Genomic DNA, 23,643 nt, shown 5'->3' with positions numbered 1-23,643 from the left:
ATGTGAACTTGTATTTAAATGTGTAAAACAAGATGAAAATCAGTACGAAACCTCAACTCTTGAGGTATTTTTTTCCCTGTATTGATTTTTGTGCTCTAAGACATTAGGCAACAAATGAAAGAAACAGTCACATTCACAGGGAACAAATGCCATATATCGGGCCAAGAAACCTATGATATGTAATAGCTGATAATGCCTTGATATAAGTTGCAGCTAAGCAGTCCTGGCATCTCATTTGTGCCACATCTACTGGCATGAGAGGGCAATGCAGTAATGATTCATGAAGTGCAAACCAAAAAAGGTCCAGCAAATGAAAAGGAAGCAAAGAAAGTGAAATAAAAGAGCAATTTATTCCCATTTGTAATGAAGATAAATGGGAACATTACCTGATGGAGAGGTGGGGCTTTCATTTTGAGGGGATAAGGTTTTGATTTTTATGGGAAAGCGAGAATTTTGACCAACTCTACAATCTGGGCAGATAGTGTGAAAACAAGAGAGAGAAAAGATGTACATTAACAACAAAGTTTATATTTTTGGATTCCCTTTTGTAAAAGAAGTAGTACATCTGTTTAGGATTAATTAGATTTTCTCCTTTATAACCATTTTCTGCAGACCTTTAAAAGTACTTCTTATCTCTGTGTGAACTATGCATGCATTACATCATGTTGCTTATTTTAATGTCTAGTTTTTCTCACACTGATCTCTGCCTCTCTCAGTCATCTGTCACTGTTTGTTTACGAAGCTGTTTTGATGTTACAATAAGGCACGAAAATCATATGAATCCACACTCTGTTGCTGAGGCAGTTGCTTTAGGCCTCAAGAGCTAATATGCATATTTCCCATGTTTCATGTGGTTTCTTTCAAAGTTAATGTCACTGAGTTACTTGTTTGTAAGATGTAGATTCCTGTTGTCATCAAGCATGAACAACCCAATAAAAGGTAAAACAAAGAAGACCTGTCTAACATAGCTACTCTGCAAACTGTAAGAGATGATTTAAGAATATGAAATGATGGACTCAAATAATAAACAACAAAACATGTTTTTCCCATTGCATTTGCTGGTTGTGTATTAAATGTGTCAAATAGAAGTTTCTACATGAACCTATACCTATGAACCTATACCTCAGTGTCACTGCTCAACAGAGGCACAGCAAAATAATGGGTATAGTTCCCCATACTAAAGGGGTGGCGTAAGCCACAAAACTATGGGCTAGGCTTGTAAATGCCCTCGGGCAGATAGCCTAGTATGAACCTATGAACCTATAACCTATGAATATGAGTGTATCTGAAGTGGTAACTCCAATTCAGACCTCCACAAACTGTAATAATTTCTTGAATACATATAATGTCATAATTTTCCACTCTCTGTAATTTTGCTTCAAAGTATTTGTTAGACCTTTCCATTTGGTATTCAGGATAAAATTAGCTACAAGCCACTGCATGTCCCCTGAACAATATTTTTAGATAAAAAACACAATACAAATCAAACATGATTCACTTGATCAAGGCTGTTTTTAGACTATGGCAAATAGGGTTGTTGTTCTAGGTGTTGGAGGGACAGCCACTCTCTAAAAGCACCAGGTACAGACCAATTTATAGCGGAAGGGACACTTCTAGATTTTACCTCGAGAACCAATTTGCCAAAAATATCCTGGTCCTTAGTTACCAGCCAGTTTAGTAGACTTATGAGTAAGTGCTGACTGACCAAACTGCTTTGTTGGCTCATTTCTGATTTGCTCCTCAATAAAGGAGATATCTCTTTAATCCTCTCTATGATATATAACATCTGCAAAAATCATAAAACCTGAGAGTAAGTCATATTCTCCAGTTGATGATGCACCATTCTTTTATTTGCTGAGGCCAACTTGTCTTCTTTTAAGTGGTCTCCAACCAAACAGCCAAACACCTTAAGTATAGATTCAACTTCCACTGAATGCCTGTTGCTAACATAAACAGGGAGTTGAATGGTTGGGAGAACAGGTAATATTCCATATAGAATTATCCAGAATTAGAAAACCTAATGCAGCAGAATAAGTGTACCACTAATCCTAGGTCTAGTGAAATGCTAACAGTCTCAGAATGTGATTCTCTATTCTTGAAATCCTTAGCATGGTTGTATCCATCAGCATCACTCGTATGGGCATCTTACTACAATTCCAGTCAGCTGCGCTGGATGTCTTACTGTTCAGAGTAGGACTGCATTATGCACCACTTTATGGGGACAGAAGGCTTTTGTGTATTACAAGTGAAGGGTTTTTAAATAGTTTGGATGCAAATACTGATGTGTAATATCTTAACACCTGATATGAATTTTCATATCTATTTAATGTGAGGCAGACCAAATAATGATTTAGAACACACACATACTCATGCATACACATTGTGTGTATGTATATATATTATTCATAGACACACACACACACACACACACATATATATATATATATATATATATATATGAACGTGTATGCATATGTTTATGTTCACACATGAGTGTTTTTTGTGTGTGTGTGCATATATATATATATATATATATATATATATATATACTATTCAGACACACACACACACACACACACACACACACACACACACACACATATATATATATAATATATATATATATATATATATATGTATGAATATGTATGAATATGTTTATGTGCATGTATATGAGTGTGTGTGTGTCTACATTATATTAAACACGTGTGTGCACAGTAGTATTTCTTCATCACAAACAAAGATTATCTCAGAATAACATCCAGGCACCAGAAGTGGTTTTGCTAATGCATTCTGATACCCCCTGGGGAAATGCTTCTGTCTTCATTCAACTCCCACACTCATTGCATTACTTCAGTTTTTGTTACAGACACAGACTAGCCATTATCTATATCACTGACAGCACAATCTACAGCTTTCTTCCATGCAAACTGCTGGCGAAAGTTCACTGATCATTTTCCTGAAGCTGTATCCTTTTCTGCTTACAAGGAATATTTGGATGGTTTGTTTCTATTTATACAGAAGCTGGTCTTGGTCCTTATAAGAGTATTTTCATCTATATAATGTTAGTGAAGGGCCGAAGTCTTTTATCTGGTAGCTCAATTTTTCTGTAAGTACAATACTATTATATGTACTTCTTGTATTTGATTTATTCATTTTATTTTGCCTGCTTGAACCAGTCAGCATAATGATTAAATCTGCATTTTTTATACTCACTTGAAAAAAGAAATACACTATTATTTCCTATAGATGGTTACAGTTTAAATGCATTAATAGCATGGCTATGGTTGGAACTAAATGTTCCAGTTAATTCCAGTTAATAAATGATTGCAAGTCGGCGAAGTAATTTATGTCATTTTTCTTTCATCTCTTTGGTTTAAGTTAATTAATCTTTACTCAGAAAATGAATAAGTGCTAACTGAGAATGTGGCTTGGAGTATGCTCATAGTTATCTTCTATATTTGGTTGTGACTGGAAACCAAGTGATTTAACTAGATTTGAAGTGATAAAATCCCAGCAGCTCTCAAATCCTGAAACCTATAACAAGGTAATGTATAGGAGTGGTCGGTTCAGAAAAAAACATGTAGAAATGTATATTTTCATATGTTGTCTATTGGATATATTTCTGTATAGTATTCTCTTGGTGTCATTTTTTTTTCTGTATTTCTAGAGAGAAAAGGGTTGATAGAGAAAGACTAAATTCCCCTTACTGCGACATAATCTGAGATTTAGTAGAGAGCTTTTTTAGGTCATATTGTAATGAATGTGAACAACATCATGAAGAAGGTATAGACAAAACACAGAAGCAGATTGTGATGACCAATGAAGACAGCTTGACATAATTACACTTTCCGTATCCTACCTTCTAAATAAACTGTATTCCTTTTGTAACAATGAGTTGATTGTTTTCCTCACTTTCATAAACATCTCCTGACATTTATCCAATGCACTGATGAATTCCTTCACTGTTTTCACTGTATTACCTCTTCATGAAGGCTGTTCCAGTCAGCCTTCACACTTTTGTGAAATACTGCTTCCTTGTGTTTTACTTGAGCTGTCAGTGTTCTGTTTTCAAACTGCGTATTTTGTCTGCATGTATCTGTTTTTGTAAAATATACTACCCACTTGTACATTATGAGAACCCTCAATATAGTTGAATATTTCTGTCATCTGCCCTATCTGCCTTTTTTTACTGACAGACAGCTTAATAACTTGCTAATTTCTCTTTATATGCTACCAGGTCCTGCAGATGCACATTTGTATTGCCTACTCTAGACTGCCACTTTGCTCTCTATTTCATTTCATGGACAGGATGTCCAGACTTACATTCAATTGTTTAAACAGGCTGTCAACTCTGTCAGTGTAAAGGGATAATGTTATTGTTTTTCTGGGTGGGGGATGCCTACCTAGTGCATCCTAGTATCCTGCTAGCCTTCCTCTCCCCTCTCTCTCATGTTACTTGGTTATCCTTAGATCATGTGATATAATCATACTTGGGTGTCATTCCTCAATTACTATCGTTATCGCGTCTTATAAATTCCTTTATTCTTTTCTGATTTTTTTTTTTTACCTTGGCATATTATTTTGCATGAGATTGAAGCTGTCAGGTTTAGATCATTCATGTGATTTTGCTAGTTCTTTTATCTTTTTCACATCTTCTTGTATATCAGCCCTGATGTATAACTTTCTAACATCAGCAAAATTATAACCTTTTCCTTCTAGTCTTTCTGTGTTGTTTACAATAATCATCTCTCTCTGTTGCTAAGCCAGTCTTTTACACAAGCTATCCCACTAGAAACCATTCCTGGTCTTTTTGCATTGTTCAATCATTGCCACGTACATTGTTAAATGAGGAGCCCACACCCATATCTCCTTCTTGATCTAATATCTTGGTTATAAGGTCAGATAACTGCAATAGCTTTGTCTAACTGGAATGATTTTCCAACAATGAAATCATACTAACAAGAGTTTCACTGCCCCTTTGGCTTACAAATATACACAGTCAGTGATTCTTGATTTTCCCCAGTAGGCGTGATCAGCCTGATAGAGCAGTAGTTTCATCATTTATTGGTCCAGCTTTGTGAAAGGAAACCACATTTGCCCTCTTGCACTCCTCAAGCACCTCACCACATTCTCATGGTTTGTTAAACAGATTAGTTAGTGATATTACCAAACCTTTCTCCAGCTGTTTAAGAATTACTCTAAACAGGACTCTCAGCCTTATTTCTGTATTTTTCTTATGACTCCTTTTTTTGTGAAAATATTAAAATCCTCCTCTTTATGTACTTCATCCAGCTGAATCTGCTGTCTCCCTTGTATTCCCTAATGAATTCCAAGTCAAATTATTTAAGAGCCCTGCATTTTGCTATCCTTTTCTGCTAGACACTCATCCATACTTTCAGTTTCAATATCTCTCTGGTTCTATTTACCTTCTTACGTACATTCATGTAAAATGCTTTACTTCCTTTACTGTCTTAATTATGAATTTGCTTTCCTAAATGATATTCCTGTGTCCTACAGACTGAATTGGTATTGCTTTCTGTTTTTTTCCCTCTGTGTAATTTTTTGTATTTCCTAAATAGTGCTTCTTCTAGCCTTTCATGTCAGCTTCTTTGAGAGCAGATGGCCCACTTAATATAAAGAGGTAGTGGTCAATCTAGTTATTTTCTTGTTTATTTTGTTAACCAGGTCGTTAGACTGGACCACAGGCCATTTTCAGCCACAACCTAGATTACTGTTACAGTGGCGTACAATTACATTTGTTAGAGATAATATAATAATGACAGAGAATACTAGAAGAAATATACAGATACAATGTAACAGTTATCAGTGGATTCGGAAACAAATGAGAGAACAGCAATTCATTATATTCACATTAGTCACATACTATCATGGCAATATAAATGACATTTGTACAATTTAGGGGTACATGAGGTGTCAATTATGATATATCATAAGGTTTCCATATGTGGTTACTGCGTGATGCTGTCTGATGTCAGTGTCAAAACAGAAGCGCATGTATTCATTGCTAAGAAATTTAATTAACTGCTCTTTAAATGTGGTTAGTTACTGGATTGTTCTAATATTTTGAGGTAAGGCATTTCAAGATGCTGGCGCAAGCTATAAGAAAGTGTTTTAATACATTGCATTGGAAAAGTGTGGCCTTGACAGTAATATTTCACTAAACTGGATTGTAGGAGATAATATTGCATTTACTAAATAGGATTGTAGGAGATAACTGGTGCATCTGTGATACAGATTGCCTGTCAGTCATGGATAGCGCACGTTGTTTAGTAACCTGTATGTGAGCAATTAAGCAGCAGAGTGCCCTGGTCATTATTGATAACCAGTTTGCTGTTTTGCAGTGAGTAGCCATGATGCACTTTTGGGCCACCTAAGGATATATTTCTGTATATCCTGTTTATTATGACTTGAGGTTAGAAATGTTTTAGACTGGGTTTAAAGGAAGTATGTGTAAATAGTATTCAAATTTTGGAAACATCTTTTTTAATGCCACCGCTTTCTTGTATTCTATTTCTATAGAAAGGAGGTTTGAATATTTACATGCTAGCTGTTTAAGGGATGCTGTTGCAACATTCTGTGCATGTGAGGTGAATATTAATTGGTGATCAAGTGTTATTCACACGTATCTTTGTTCTGTAACTACAGGTAAAGGTGAACCATGAGGGTTATGGTTAGTGAGGGATTTAATTTCATGCTCTGATGTGTGTGTCAAAAGCATAGTAGTAGTTTTTGCAGTTAATTACGAGTTGCATTTCTGCAGAGTTGGATAATAAATTGAAGTCATATTGCAGTTTATCGTGTGACTTATGAAGTGACTGATCAGAATTCAGTACAATGATATGGTCTGCATGCTTGCTACTTCACATTTTCTGGGAGGAGGGATACTTCTGCAGAAGTCCCCAGGGGTATTCTTACATGTGATTCTCAAAGTAATATACAATTTATTGTCAAATAATCTAATAAATAAATGTAAGTACCATTTTAGTCAAAATGACATTTGACCAGAAAGAAAAAGGACTAATCTGCATACAAGAAAGATCCCCACACTCTGTTTTGGATATAATCAGTTCAACATGTCATGGGACGAAAGGGTTATGTCTTTGATGTAGCAACTTCATAATACAGTGTTCGCACTGAGTTGTCATTGAATCACTTTTGTTGAATTATGTGTGAATGATTAGCTACTTTTCAGAAATAAATAGCACATGGGCCAGCCTCTTTTTATTTCCATTACACATATGAGTGTGCTCCTTACAAACAGCATGGGCTTTGGCTTTAACCAGTGTCTTATGCATTCTGAACAAAGTTTACAATGGCTCTCGCCCAGCTGGCCTGCATCCCTGCATTTATTAAGAAGGTTCTTCTCCTTTAGAGAGGATACCTACTCTTCACTGAGATAAACCAAGCTAAGCATTTGTCATCTGGGAAGAGATAGTTCAAGATGAGGTAGCAAGAATATCAGAGTAGTATATTGGCCAACTACTAGATCAGCAAAGAAAGGAAAAAAGAAAAAAAATGGTGCACATACTTTGTTGTTCATTCAGGGATTTAAGGAACGGAGAGCATTTCATACCTTATAAATGACTTATTTTGTTAGTTCAATGAATCCACTTCTGTGGCATTATTAGAAAAGTGGTGCACAATGGGGCAATTACTTGTTTTGCTAGCTGACTGAATCATCTTATGTGGCATTATCAGAAAAGCTGGTCCACAAAAAGTAAACAAATGGAATGCCAGCAAATGTGCTTAGTTCCAGCTAACTGTATAGTAACTTTTTTTGTAGAGTCGTGTGTGAGTGTGAGTGTGTGTGTTTGTGAGAGAAACTTCTGCCAGGTTGAAATATTAATGAAGAGTGACCTAGTGATTGCCATTAGGTGTACTCCTCTGCCATCTCAGTAAAATGCTGACCGTAGAGGAGAGACAAGGGCTGTGTAATTTGCCAGCTACATTTAATGGGCCATCATCTGCGATTTTGATTCTGTGATAATGGCTATTGCTTGACTATATTTCAACCTATGAACATACAGGGGACAGTATCTCAAATTCTAAGATACTGCACTTAGGTCATCAAAACTCAGATTGCCAAAAACAATATTTTCACAGAGAGGCAAGCTTCCCTACACTTTTCATGTGGGGGAGGGCTATACCCCTATTTTTTTCACTACTTATTGTTTGCTAATTCAAAATCTATGCAATCAGAGAAAAAATACTTAAGTTTTATAGAAAAGTGGGCATTTGTCCTTTTCTCAGACTCCACAATCTTGGCGTTAGATTTCTCAGTGTGAAGGGCTGTAAGAGGGCTTTCCTCCCTGCAAAATCATTCCAAATAATTAGTATAGTTTGCCATGCTTATTTTTCCTGTACCGAGTTTGTTGTGTGTGTGTGTGTGTGTGTGTGTGTGTGTGTGTGTGTGTGTGTGTGTGTGTGTGTGTGCACGCGCGCATGTCTATCTGTCTGTGCCTGCATACACATACTGTGCATATGTACTGCAAGGTCAGTTTTGGTGAACTAAAATTTTGATAGCATGCTTGCAGTGATTTATAACTCACTACCTTCATTTCTGCTAGGATGAAGTAAATCCCATACACAGCTGTGTTATGCTGTAGCTAACTAAACCTCTGGGAACTGGGGCTCAATAGCCTATTTACAAGGGCACTGTTTCTAGATAGGGAGCTGCTTAATATGCAAAGCAGGGCCAACCCTCTTAAAGATCAGAAAAATTGTGTTTATTTTGGAAAGCATGCTTATTATATTTTATAAGCAGAGCTCAATTCACCAAATTTTACTGGCCTTCTCCAATAAACATTGCATTTTTGCAGGTCATTCTTTATTTACACCTAAAGGCTTTTGCAAAGAAAGCTTGAGTATCTGTTATTCCTTGTCTATCACTGTATTCATAAAAGCAGAATAGAATAAAGAAGCATATATGTTACATAAGGAAACTAATAATATGATAAAAAGTTTTTCCATTGCAACTATTTTCTCTCCTAAGTTATTGTGTTTACAAAGCATTACAGCCCAGAAGCTGATGTGTTATTTTCTTATCAGCTGACTGTACCTGCCTGGGGGTTGGCATAATGGTTAATGTCTTTACCTCCCAGATAGAAAGCACAGGGTTTGAGTCTCACCCTACAAAAGTTGACTACACTTAAAATGGCCTATAAAGGCAGCTTCACTAATACTTAACTATGTACAGTGTATATTTACTGTTTTGTTACCAAATGAAATTGAAAAACTGTAAACATATACATTATTAAGTATCACAACTTGGAAGGATTTATGCCCACTATTTATTTCAGCTGTTGAGAGAAATAAATTGTTAGAAAAGAAAACTGGGCATTCACACAGAATATAAATGTGTCTAGTGTGTTGTTAGGAGTATTCCATTACCATCATGACATAAAGCTGAATACACAGAATATCATTAGACATTATGATACGAAGGTAAGAATGGTGTCAGTAGTAATGCATATGAGGAAGGGAACATTGCCTATACCGCTGATAAGGAGTATGATATAAAGATGCCAGGGTATGAGTCTTAGAAAAGGTAGTGATGTAGGAGGAGTAGCATTTTATGGAAGGGAAGGCATCAAACACAAGTTCAGAAGGGAGAAGGAACACCATTCTACAAAGAATGCGAGGGAGTTGGGAAGTTAGCATCAAAGGTAAGGGACACAGAGATTGGGTCAGAGGAAGAAGGGGGAGATGGTGGACTGATACAGTGTACTGGTTTCCAGATATGGCAAGGAAGGGAAGAGATTAAGGTGGTGGGGCAAAATGAAAAGAGTTACATTCATGAAGAATCTGAATCTGCCTGGAGCAGACCATGAGGCTCTGAGCTACAGGATAGAGAGGAAGTGGAGGGGAGAATGACATTTTGGACCATGAGGGATACAGGCAACTGATGCAGGATGTCACCAGAAAGGACAGAATTATAGATGCCCTAGCTAAGGTTCAGGTTGTCACATGAAAGTAATGCATGGAACCCATAAATATATTGCACAGTTATGTTCAGTTGCTGTGCATACCATGTTATGTCAATAGGATGATTCATAAATGTGGATCATGTTAAATACATGTAAGTAGACATCACAAGCGTATAGCATGTGTACCAGTGTTAGAGATAGGGAGAGATGGCGACATACTGTGTACCTTTCCAATTTACCATATAGAGGACAGAGTGAGTCATAAAAGTTTCCAGTTCCTTTGTTATGTAAAGCACTGCCTTTTCTTCTTAACACCGTTTGTTGACTCAATGTCTGTTCTCACCTCCTTTGGTGATCTTCTGCTTCAAACTTTTCACTGCTAATCTTCTATAAGTTCACCCAGTGTTGCAGTAGTCTTTATTCTATGTGGGTTATTTCCCTGTCCAGAAAACAACTGGCCAGCTTCACAAAGCTCTGATTCCCCCTCCCTGTACATTCACTTTGACTGCTGAGTGGATAGCCTCAAGGAGGGAAATCAACAATTTTTTCAGTACCTGACTCAGGGAGAATCATCACTGGGGCTTCACAGGAGCATCAATCACCTAATAGCTCCATTTCTGACAGATGACTTCTCATTGGGTAATCCATCCATACCGAAATTGTTGCACTTTTAAGAAAATATTATTCATTTTTATTTTCTTCTGTCTAAAAGTGGTATTTTCCATTTAAGAAACCTAGTATTTTTTATCAGTATTGGCCATTTCCTGCCAGTGACCATTATTTTAGCTACCTACGTTATTTAGCCAATTTATCTCATTAGGGGATATTTTGTGAAAAATCTATGTTTTGCATGTGTACATTTTTATTTTTGTAACTAAAAGATTCATTTTGGGATGGTCAGGGATCTGTTTTTACAATGTAGTTCTTATGTTCACTTTGTGACAACCTACCCACCATTTTTCTTTTCTCTTCAGTGTATTTTACTTAGCAAAAGGAGTGCTGACAGGGAATTTGAGTACTGTTTGTGCTTTTACTTTGTGAAGGGGCTGTGAAAAGAAGTGTAAGTGCAAGTGTGCAGCTTGTTTACACAAGATGACAACTTACCTTCCAACTGACTTGCTTCTGCTTTTCATATCTCTTCTTTGGCTGGTCATGCTGTATCCACTCCTGCTGTTTCTAGAAAGACAAAAGCACTTACCAAGGAGCCTTTGCTGTTGCTGCAGGTTTAGTCTATGCCTCAGGTGATAGTGGATGAGCCATTAGTAGCCATTGGTTGTTCCTGAGATCACTCACTTATCACGCCAGCTTCTTCTGGTGTAATCCTTTCAGCCACCACAAGCCAGGTGTCAGTCACATCATCTTTGGTTATTCCAATGTCTGATACTGGCATAGGAGAGCCATCTTTTCTAGGCTGGGAGATACTTCGGGAGATCCCTCATGGGGCAACTGAGGCAAGAGACCATTAGCCAGTCAGACATCACTCATTAGAGTCTGTCTTCGTAGACAAGGACTGCTATAAAAGAAAAGCAAAAGATTAAATGTTGTTCATCTCAAGAAGTAAATGCACTTAAGAAAGATAATTTTTTTACCTTAATAAAGCATGTGCCTTCATGAGCTGGCACCTCAGCGTTCGTCAAAATCTACTGCCAATCATTAGTGGACCGGAGTTCCGCTGTGGTGACCCCTAACTGGGAAAAGCCGAAAGATAACAACAATAAAGCATGTTTTACAAGCTTTGAATCCTGGTGTTCAGAAGCCAATACAGGTGAGCATCCCTGGTAAATACATTCCTGAGGAAATAATGCCTAAAGATTCTGATTATGAAAGAGATGGAGCTTCTTCCCCTTTAGATTCACAAGCCCGACATTTTACTGTAAAAAATAAATATTAACTCTTATCCTAATGTGAAGGGATATTCTTTTAATCAGACCAAAACCAGGATGAATGCAGTGTTTTTATGTGAAAAATAGATGTTCTGCCTGAACTGATGAGATATTATGATATGTTACAAATGGATATTCCTCATTCCTCACCCATCCCTCCTATACTTCCAAATCTGGAGGATGTGTTGGATGATGCCTGTAATCATCCTGATACCCAGCAGCCTGTCTCTTACAGAGGCAAATCAGGTACATTTCTTTTATCTCACTTTAGATCACCTGCTGGGAACAGACTGTTGTTGAACACCAACCCTTCAAGTGATGACAAAGAAGGCAAACTGTTAGATCACCTAGTTAAGAGAATGTTTTCTTCTTCCACTTTAGTGCTCAGAATTTTAAATGTTCAGTAATACATGTGGAATTTTATACTTTGTTATATAGACAGTATGAAGGAATATGCTACTTCACTTCCTACTGAAGAAAGTTCTTTTTTGAATCAGACTGTTTTTGCTTTGGCCTAGGTATCCAAACATGCTATGAAGAGTGTGTTTGATTGTGCAGATACTGTGTATAGGGCACTGCTACTGCTACAGTGTTTAGAAGACATGTTTGGGTGCATAACCAAAAGTTTGAGATGAGGTAGTTTGAAGTCTTAGATTCTGCTTTAGATAAGGAAATATTTTTGGCTCTTTTGCTATGCAGGTCCTCAAAAAATTTGATGAAAACGAAAAATTGATTTAGAGAGTATCTAAGATTTTTCATGCTCCTAATACAAATCTTTTATGCCTCCCTCTTTCATTAAAAAGCCAAATAAGCATAAATAGTCATATAAGGAGCAAAGACAAGATTGCTGCAGGGAAATAACAACAAGAAACAGGGATCCTTTCAGAAAAAGGGACAGTCCAACAGTACAGAATGACTATACCAGCATTCCTTTCCCACTTCCTTTCCTCTGGTCAATATCTGTACTAACTTGTCCCCAAACTGGTCCTCACCATTTCCCTTTGGCAAAAAAATTGATTCAGATTATTGGGTGAGAAAACTGGTATAGGAGGTTTACAGATGGCACTGGATACAAAAACCTCCTTTCAAGGGAATTCTTCCCCATCCTCCAAGCCAAACAGAATAATTTATTCATGTTATTCAGTCTTTACACCCAAGGTGTCATAGAAGCAATGCCTGTAAGTCAAAGGGGCAAAGGCTTCTATTCACAAATGTTTCTGGTACCAAAGAAAGATGTCTCTTGGAGAACAGTACTAGATTTATCATTTCTAAACCTGTATGTGAAAATACCAAAACTCAAAATGTTGACATTACAGAACCTATCACCCCCAATTCCTCCCAGGATTTACTTGTAACTCTTAATGTAAAAGATGTTTTTTTCCACATCCCCATAGCCACAGCTTCAGGAAATTTATACAGTTCTTTGTTTCTGGGTCACTTATTAGTTATCTTCATTGCACTTTGGATTATCTGCATCTCCAAAGGTGTTCACAAAATGTCTAGCCCCAGTCATAGCTTATTGCAGACATAATAGCATTCACACATTTCTATATTTAGATGACTTATTAGTCTTTGCAGGATCTTTATCCAGGTATCAAGAGTCATTAACATGAGTTATGTCTTTTCTGATCAATCTGGGTTTCCAGATAAATGTTGCAGACTCCTCCTTGACTACATCTTACAGGGCTATGTTTATTGGCTGCCTTTTCTCTTTTCAAAAGGCCTTTTTGCACATGACAAATTTGAATTTTATCTGGAAGCTTTCCTGTGTTTCTTCAATTAGGCTCAGACTTCTGCAAGGGAATTTCTCAGGATCCTGTGGTTTTTGGATCCCAGATTCTCATGATTACCCTAACCAGGCTACACATGAAAAAGATACAGTGGTTTCTAAAACACACACAGACCCAGCATTTGCATCTGGAGTGTTAAATACCTGTTCTTTTTTTTGAAAAAATGGAGATTCGTTGGTAGAGAAAACAAATTTCACTGAACACAGGTCTACTTTCTTGCCTCAGAGCCCAAACCAATCTCTCTCCACATATGATACCGATTTTGTTTGAGGAACAGTTTCCATAGGGATAAAGGTGCAAGGCCTGTGGACTTATTCAGACAGACCAAAGCACATCAATATAAAGATGTTGACTGTGACTGATGCCTTGAATTCTCTCCATCATCTATGGTCACCAGGACCTCTTCAAGTGATTACAGACAATACCACAGTCATGCTGTATAAAAACATGCAGGAGGGTACCCCCAATGCAGGCTGGCAATGATAGCTTGGAAGGCATCTCAATAGGATTCCTTAACCTTTCAAACATCTTACATACTAAGATCAGAGGAAAATGTAGAGGCAGACAAGAAGAATAGGACCAGGACAGACACTAATGGGAATTGAATAAGGTTTTTTTTTTTCAGGAACTGATTCAGTTGTGGGGAACATCTCAAAAAGATCAATTTGCCTCCTTTTAAAATTGACAACCAAACCAGTTCTGTACTAGGACTCCTTGTAAGAAAGCCTAGGAAACAGATGTATTTTTATTCCCTTGGAAGGGAATGTTCATTATGCTTTTCCACCCTTTCCACTGATATTCAGGATAATTCTGAAGATTCATAACGACTCCCCAAAAATAATTGCGATAAAATTTTAGCCCAGGCAACAGTGGTTCTCCCTTCACATGGAATTAGCCAAGCTCAGTTTTCACAAACTGGATCTACTTACACAAGAAGGGGGAGTTTACTCCACCCATTTTCTCATGAGGACTTGCAGTAGGTAGCAAAGAAGGCGACAAACCCTGCAACTAGAAAATCCTGTGTTGGCAAGTGGAACTGCCTAACCAATAATCAGAGGCCTATCAGTAATTTTGTACCACTGGTGCTCAAATATTTGTGAGTTACTTGCCTTTGGCCTTGCGTATTGTTCTATAAAGGTTCATCTTGCAACCACTTCAGCATGCCTGCCCATTGATCCTCCTGTTCTCTATTTGTTATGAAACAGTTTCTGAAAATAATTTTTTACCTGAAATCTCCTTGTATACAGGTTACTCCTCCCCGGGATCTCAGCTATGTACTGGAGAAATTGACTGACACATTTTGAACCTGCCCCTCAAGCTGATTTATGGTTCTTGACTTGGAAATTCATCACTGCTCTGACATCTGGGAAAAGAGTATCTGAGTTGCAAGCTCTAATGTTATGTGAACCCTACCTCATATTCCACAGAGATGGGGTCACATTAAGAACAAATCCTTTTTTATACCCAAAGTAGTTTCAGATTTTACTTAACTCAAGCAATCAATCTTCCAGTTTTCTACCTAGAACCTAATAAAAAAGAAGAAAGGATTCTACATACTCTGGATGTACACAGGCAGTGCAGGTACTATCTTGACTGAACTAAGCCCTTTAGAAAAGTTGACCAGCTATTTATTTCTTATCACGGGATGAAAAAGGGGCATCATTGTCTATAAACAGAAAGTTTACAGGTAGTTGTTCTCAACTTTTGCTTTTTGTTATGTCCACCAGGTATATCCATATCAAGCAGTATCAAGATACATTCTACTAGAGCCTTGTCTTCTTCAGTGACATAGTGGAAAGAAGTGGAGTCTAGAAGCATTCTAGAGGCAACTACATGGTCCTCCATACATACCTTTACAAAGCACACAAACTGGATCCCTTTTCAAGACCCATGAAAAGCTAAGCATGATCTCCTTCATAAATTGCATCTTCCTATTTACTGCTCCCCTCCTGCATATCACAAAATCTCTTCTTTTGCTTTCAGTTCCTCACATTGCAAAGGGAATGTCACTGACAGCATTAACAGAAACTGTTTCTGAAGTAACACACCTTTCAAACCCTGATCTGTTTGGGCATACATTGCCTTCCAGCCCTATATTTTCTATAACACCACTTCTGTCAATTCTATCTGTCCAGATCTCTCTTCTTACAGCTTCTTCACTTAGATCATTAGACAAGTGTCTCAACACTCACATGGGTAAACCATCAAGCTAACAAATCTGTAACTATTTCATGCATCGTATCCTGTCATGCAACTGCAAACAGCCTTCTGCCATCTTTTCTCCTTTACAGAATGTTGGACCTGTGGTGCCCCCTGCTATAACAGTCGCAGGGTCCTGGAAAAATATTCCCCACCCATGTAATTACTACTAATGATCTCCCCTCAAAATAGGCCACAGACCTAAAGGATTTAATTCAATCAGCAAATGTAAATACCTTAATGAATAAATATAGTGAGGGCAGAAGGCACTAGAGGGGCATGTTATTGGCAGAAATATCATGTTAGAAAGTTGTAAAGATGTGACCCTGAACAGAAAGGATGGTGAGGGTCACATGCAGCAGATTGCAGGGACCAACTATTCATTGGCTTTATGACAGTAATTCATCACAGACAGGATGGGAAACCAAGGGTATGTACTACAGGACTGGGTGGTGAAAAATAATGTATGAAGGGAATCAAAAGAGTATGAGATAGGAAGAGAAAGGAAGAAGAAAGGGATATTAGGAATTAAAAAAAAATGTGCAGACAGGCTGTCTCCATCTGTCAGAAAGCAAATTTAATTAATATGTTGTGTGATGGCATCATTATAGTAACACAGCTTCCTTTAATGTCTGTTTTTGTCTTGCTACCTAGATGTGTCATAACCAGCTAGATTTTCTTTGTGAGGATCAGGTGCTCTGTGTACTATCTGTAATGTTTTCTATTGCTAATAACAAAAGCTCTAAAGTCAGAAAAAATAAGACTAATGTACTGATAGTTGGAATTTTTGTACTGTTTCAGACATGTTGTGTGCTATTTTGGGAAACAGGACTGCTGCATTTGGTAACTGGAACACTCCTTACCAGCTGTAAAGGAATATGGAAAAATCAGAGAGCATAGATCTGGACCAGTCAGAAGCTACTGAAGAAACCAACTTCACTTTGGAAAATACCGATGACAACATCAGTGACAGTGACAACTTATGCAGTTCTAGTAGCAGTCTAAATATATCCCGTTTCATGAAACATGGGCCTTTCAATACAGGGAAACAAAAAAACACACAGAAGTCTAATTCTGGCTGTGGAGACAATGATCAGAGCAAAGCACCAATGGATTCTAGTTACCATTGTAAAACTGAACTTTCCTCACCTAGAACCAAGTTCAACCTAAATTTAGAGAAACTGGGAAATATACACAAACATGAGTAAGTATTTCAAACTTCCACTAGCAATGTCCCTCTGATTTTGAGGTGGTAAACTACAGTTCATATCCCAGAACTGCACAAGCAGCTAGAACCAATATTTTTGTGACTGGTGATCTGATAGAGAAGAATTTTTTTTTTTGTAAGTGCTTTATAACAAAACAAAAATGTATGCCATTGATTCACCCAGACAGACAGACAGACAGACACACACACACACACACACACACACACACACACACACACACACACACACACACACACACACACACACACACACACACACATCTCAGACTGCAGCCGTGAATATTAATTCACACAATATGCCTGATGCTGCATTTACTCCAGAGGTCATGTAATATGATTCATACTGATGTAATCTTAGCCAAAAGCACAGATCCACATGTTCTCTGAAGCTTTAACTAGTCACCGGCAGTTTTCAGTTGTGCAAAAATATTAATTGCAGGAGTTTAAACTTGCATGTATGCAAAATGTAAACAAATTACCATTTTCTAAAATTGAGTTAGAACAGGGGTCATGGGGTAAAGCCTGAGTAACCAAATGTCAAAGCCAGGTATATGTAAGACCATCATATCTCATTTTCCTAATACAGATAGAACAGTTTTACCATTGTTTATGTATGTGTTTATTCTTGCTCTGTGGAAAATTATTTTTTATTTCGCATAGTTTTAGACATATCTCCACCATCCCACCTTCTTGTCAAGTGTCTCTTCCCATTTTCTCAAAATGTTCCTATAGTAGGTTAATTCTTCCTGTTGATGGGAACATTAAATATTTTTATTGTTTCATAACTCAGCATGACACCTGTCGGTGTCCTAGCTGCCTAGAATTAAACAATGCTATAAAGCATACATACAGAAAAGTGCCAGAGAGCTACTTGGTAAAAAGCTCTTAATATTGGAGAATGCTTCAGCTATCTCTGGCTTCTGTATCCCATATAGATAAGCCATTTTCTAGAACGAGTAAAAAGTCAGAGTGTTTCTTCTTCAGAATATCAAGGGATCTTCAGTGCTGGGAAAAAGTGATTCATTAACCACCTTGGTTCTAGAGGTTGGGGATCTCCCTTCACCAGGACAGGCATAAACAAAGTTATGGCTTAAAGATGCAGGCAGTATTTTTTTTTTGGTGGGGGGTGGGGTGGGGGGGTATTTAAATTTTCTGTTGTCATAGTGGTCATATGTTCCACTTCTTCCTTAGGCATTTGAGCCCCGTCCCTGTGTTTTCTGAAGCATGTTACCCCTATTCTGGTGTTGCCTTCTACCTCCACACAAATTATTATGATCAACTGACTATTGCTCTGACAAAATGCAATATTAGGCAGTCCAATGTTTTGACTCCTGTCCTGGTGTTTTCTGGGTCTCATGACTCTTTTCTTTAATTAATGCTGGCATGCCCTTTTCCTCAGCACAAAAATTCAGGTGCCACTGGCTCCATCTCTGGTTCAGGAATCCACCTTTGTGATTTCAGTCTTGCCCTGCACAGTTTTTTCACACTCACAGTGTAATAATACTTTTTGTTCACCATTATCACCTTTCACACAAGTCCAGAGGCCATACTAGGACCACATGTGCAAATCACTGTTCTTCCTACTTCTACTCTTCCAAGCTGATACTTTCAAACAGAGGCTCCATTGTCTTCTCCACCAATTCTCCTTTGAGATATTCCCTTCTGATTGCCCCTTCCCAAGAGGCCAGCTAAATCCTCTGAGACAACCTCCATCCAAAAAAAAAAAAAATCAAGAAATGCTTTTACAAGTCAAAACATATATAGCCTGATCTGGATTTTCCAAATGAAGATCGTCATGATGAAAAAAGGACCAAATCCCCTGCTTGCACTTCTAGGACCTCAAGTATATAGAACATGTACCAATTATGCAATGGTGGAGTGGCTGGCCCCAAGACTATTTCTGACCCTTTATAGGCTACAAGAAGTTTTTTTCTTTTTCCTTACAACCCTCTTGGGTGGTTATTCCTCTGGTAGACATCCTTCAAGATGTCACCAGAATCATATGAGACTGTAGCTGTCATGACCCATGAAAATTAACTGGATTTTCTGACCTCTGGGAAAGTGTTCATTGTGAGCAGAGATTCCTAAATCGAATGCCACAGTTTGATTTGCAACCATACATAGAGGTCCCCCTGTACAGAAATTTGCTGTTTATCCCACAGTAAGAAGGAATCATGGACCATGGAGAGATTTGGGAAGAGGGTCTCTGTCAGTGAAGTCTCAATTATTTAAAACATATGCTATATTTCAGGGGGCTATTGATGAACAAATGCAGCATGCTGCAGAAGAAGTGTTGCCAAGAAGTTCTTTGAAAGAAAAGATCAATACACTGGCATCATGTCTTCTAGTCTTAGTAACACCATGGTCCATTTGACCTGCAACATGGCAAAAGGGACTGCTAGGGTACAGGATCTGGCATAATCAGAAGCTGGCACTCCTGACTGCACTTGAACCAGACTATAAAAGGACACTATGATGCCCTTTTTAGAATCTCCCTTTTGAGGTCTCTCCTTTTCCAGCCTTAAGTTAATGAGCACCCAAAATGAAATTGAAAAGATAGGTCAGACTCTGGCAATCATAGGTACTAAACATCATCTTTCCCAACATTTGCTTCCAAAAATGCAGAGAATTCAGGATCAGAGGTAGTTCAAATGTACTCCACAGGTTCAACAGCAGGAAAGACTTGGGAATGACAGTTACCCCAGACTACCTCCAAAAAGGTTATTGGCCCAGATGACAGGATCCTCTCTGACCCCCCCCCCCCACCCACCCAGGAAATCAAGGTAGATTGTAATAATTTTGACTTCTCAGCAAAATAAATAAGACTTTGAATGGTAAAGGTGCAGACCATTATTTTATGTCCATCCAAAGAAGACTGGATGTGCTCTTTGGACTGTCAAGATACCCATCTCCAAATAAAGACAGCCAAGGAGTCAAAACAGTTTCTATGCATTTGGGTGGGGTCACTTCCAGTTTGGATGCATCCATTGGAACTCACGTCTGACCTTGAATATTTATCAAATGCTTACATGTAGTAACAGTCTTAAACTGTGCGTATCCAAGATTTTCCATATCTGGATACTGTCTCCTTGCCTGTTCAACACAGGAGACATCCTTCTGCAGTGGAAGTCTATGTTCAATCTGTTCTCCTTCTTTGGAATCACAAGATACCTTGAGAAGCTTTACTTCCTTCCTGTGCAAGTGTTTATATTCGTTGTGTGGTCAGAGGACATGAGGGTTTGCTAAGCCTTTCTAAGTTCATGTTCCTAATACAAAGGGTCTATATCACCAACTCCTCCTACATGGTCAGAGCAAAGGCATGCCTTAAAACCTTGGTTGGATGATATTGTCATTATGGCCTCTCACACCAGGCTGTACACAATGGTCCTTCATATTCTGTGGGTTTAGGATTCCCAGCATTTTGTTACTCTTATATTTCTTTATTCTGTTTGGATCTCCAGACTATGTCAGTCTCATCTGACTTGCCTCCTTATAAAGAACACTTTTCATATCCAAACTATTGGTAATTGTTATCATGGATTCATCTGCCTGTGATAAGGTTGGGGAACATGTCAATTTTCAGACAGACCAGGGATTCTGAATGCCCCAGGACTCTCTTCACAATCAACATCCTGGAAATGAGGACACATTTCTTCTCTTCCTGACCTTTGAAGAATCTCTCTTCCCAAGGAAGTCTTATCTCTTTTGTCTAACAACATGGCTATAGTCTGATACACTGGCAAACAGGGAGTCATCCCCTCTTACCTGTTGTGCTAGAAGGTCAGTATGATGACCCACTGCTTCCTAGTGATGCTGTATAGTCTTCTCATTACTGTAAAAGTGCTTACTCAGAACTATGCTCTAGAGTACTTTCACCTTGGGAATTTTGGGAGTGTGACCCTTTTGCCTCTCCAACCAACACCAAGTGTTCTTGCTTCTTTTCAATGAGTCTTTCCTCAGCAAGGTAGAGGAAGGATGCCCTAGCCCAGTTTTTATTATTTGGCCTCTTTTACACTTCCACCCATTCTTCTTATAATGTAATTCATCAGGAAAGCCATTATGTACAAGGTTAAAATGATATTCATAACTCTTTTTTGGTTTAGGTAGACCTGGTTCTGTCTTCTTTGACCATATCTCTTCCACAAGCTTTTAAGCCTTCAAAGATGCTCCTGTCTAACCTTTTAAGCAAGCCTCATCCAGGCCTGCATTCCTTTAAACTACTGCCTTGTTGCTGTATTTTCAATGATACCTAAATGCCCAGGTTTGTGTAACAGTAAATCTCTATTATTACCTATGCCCAGCAGCTGTCTACTAAAAATGGAAGCAGGCTGCCTTTTCTGTTTGTGTATTTAATACAACTGTAGATTTTTTTCTGCTGTTCCTATTATATTTATTCTGTACTGCCTAAGATTAACTACTTTAAACTTTTCCTCTATCAAAATCCATTTGACAAATATATTCAGCTTTTATTCATTTCCCTGGCATACTTGAACATGTTCAAGGCACCAGACCTTTCAGCTAATACCCCCCCCCCCACCCCACCCCAGTGAGAGATCCAGTGTCAGTTTGGGATTTTTACTTTATGCTTATGAAATTAAGTCTTCTACCTTTCAAACCTACTACCTCATCTTCTTGAAATTATTGTATTAAAAGACCTTCTTTTTGGTGGCTGCTAAATCTTCTAAAATAATCTCAGAATTGCACTTTCTTTTAAGTTTAGGAATAAGCCTTTCTTTATGGCCATGGTTTCTGAAGATACCAATTTGAATCAGTCTATCACTTTGCCTGTCTTCCATCCAAAGTACTCTAATCATGGAGAATATCATACACAGCATGAACATTTACAGACAATTAGATTTTATGAGAACAGAAAAAGGTCAAACAGAAGGGATGATCAGTTTTTGCATACTTTTTCAAATCCTATCTGAGAAAGAAAGTTACCAAGTACAACATTTCAAAATGATTGACTATCTCTATTGCATTTTTGCTATGAGGAAACAGTGAAGAGGACTTTTACCACTAACTCCTAAGACTCATGTTACTTCAGCAGTTGCTACCTCCATAGCCTTTTTCTGTAGCAGCAACGTAGTCTTCTCAGAACAAATTCACAAGGCAATATAAGCTGGACATTGTTTTCAGGCCTAGGTTTTAGTTATTTATTTCAGTTTTTTAACTGGTTAGGTGGGTTGGTCACCTGACCCTTTCGAGGCACAATCTAGGCTATGTGACAACAACAAAGAACAACAGTTGACATGTGCAATACAGACAGAAGTGTAAAACAATTCATATTTATACTCAAAATATAATAAATAGTTATGTTAGAATATATCAGAGGTACAAGTTTGTTCATAAGATTTTCCTTCCATGTTGGCTTGGCATAAGTGTTGCCACTGACTGCTGTTCTCTTATATCTGATGGTATATGATTCCATTTGGAGGACCAAGTTTGAGAAAGGCCCTCTCCCGTACAGAAGTACTGAACCAGAGTCTGAGAAGTATAAGTGATTCCTCAAGATTTTCACTGAGTGGGAAGTTTTGTTGTCTAACTTGAAATTTAGATCATAGAGGTGAGCAGTTACCCTGCTTTTTGACTTTAAAATGGTCTAAAAAGCATCATAGCTCTGTCTTTCTTAAGGGATACTGTCATTAGGGGTAAGTTACCTAGGAGGTTTAGCAAGGATCCCTCTCCTACAAGTTACCAAAGATGGACCTCTTCTTATCAGATGAAGATGTTTTGGGCACTTGCCATAGGCACACCATCCTTCTATCCCAATTCCTGTTATTACATCTCCTATGCCCTTTTATTCTTCCTTTTCTTCAATGACGTCAGATTTAGAGAGAGTTTGCTGCATTGTGCATAGTCTATCAGATATCATATAGGATTAAGGCTTTGGGCTGTTAACAAGCTGCTTACAGTAGCCAAAAGGATACAGGGTTTGATTCCTTCCACCTTCATTTACCACCATAGCCAGTTTTAGGCACCAACGAACCCTGCAGTCGCTGCCCCCCCCCAAACACAGTAAGTTATCTTATCCTGATGTTTTGTGGCATGGCTCTCAACCAGTCAGGGACAAATTCAGAAAAAATCAGGGACACTTTTAAAATATTAGTTCTATTGACTTGAGACATTAACAGAATTAGAGAATATGAATTAATATACATTTCCTGAAGTAAAATAAGTAATCAGCTCTTTATTATAGTCATAATTTATTAAGTATAATTCGCCACCTTTTGTTCAAAAGGCACCAGTGCTAAGAGGGATTAAGAAGGACAAAGCTAACATTTGAATCAAAATCAGGGACAGCTGAGAGGTATGTTTTGTAGCACGTCTGTGAAACCATCAAAAGCTAGTACAGCAATCTGTATACTTAGTAAACCAGATGGATAATAACTCTTATTTATATCGCCTTTAAAATTCAAAGATGTTTCTGGTTATAGTAACAGTGTTTTATCAAGTAACAGGCATCACAATTCCATTAAATATTTTATCACTGACACAGTGCCCCTGGCTTAGTTAAATCCTGCTATTGGATATTTTCTCCACTAAAACTAACTACATAGCCAACTTTAGGTCCCTGCAATACCCATGGCTGC

General features: G+C 37.9%; 1 protein-coding gene across 1 annotated transcript in view; it reads left to right on the top strand.

The window, feature by feature from the left end:
• The first annotated feature begins 2,904 nt into the window (after positions 1 to 2,904).
• Positions 2,905 to 23,643, top strand: part of TRPV1 (transient receptor potential cation channel subfamily V member 1) — a 636,007-nt gene continuing 615,268 nt past the window's right edge. Inside the window, exons 1-2 of the mRNA XM_044054872.1 lie at positions 2,905 to 3,109; positions 16,624 to 17,026. Of these exons, the coding sequence (XP_043910807.1) occupies positions 16,701 to 17,026 (326 nt within the window). The 5' untranslated portion in view covers positions 2,905 to 3,109; positions 16,624 to 16,700. The remainder of the gene's footprint in view (positions 3,110 to 16,623; positions 17,027 to 23,643) is intronic.

The sequence above is a fragment of the Protopterus annectens genome, chromosome 13.part0 (assembly GCF_019279795.1).
Source record: "Protopterus annectens isolate FY-2018-M chromosome 13.part0, PAN1.0, whole genome shotgun sequence".
NCBI lineage: Eukaryota > Metazoa > Chordata > Ceratodontiformes > Protopteridae > Protopterus > Protopterus annectens.
Note: the sequence above shows the minus strand (reverse complement) of the source record. Positions and strands in the feature narration are given on the sequence as shown.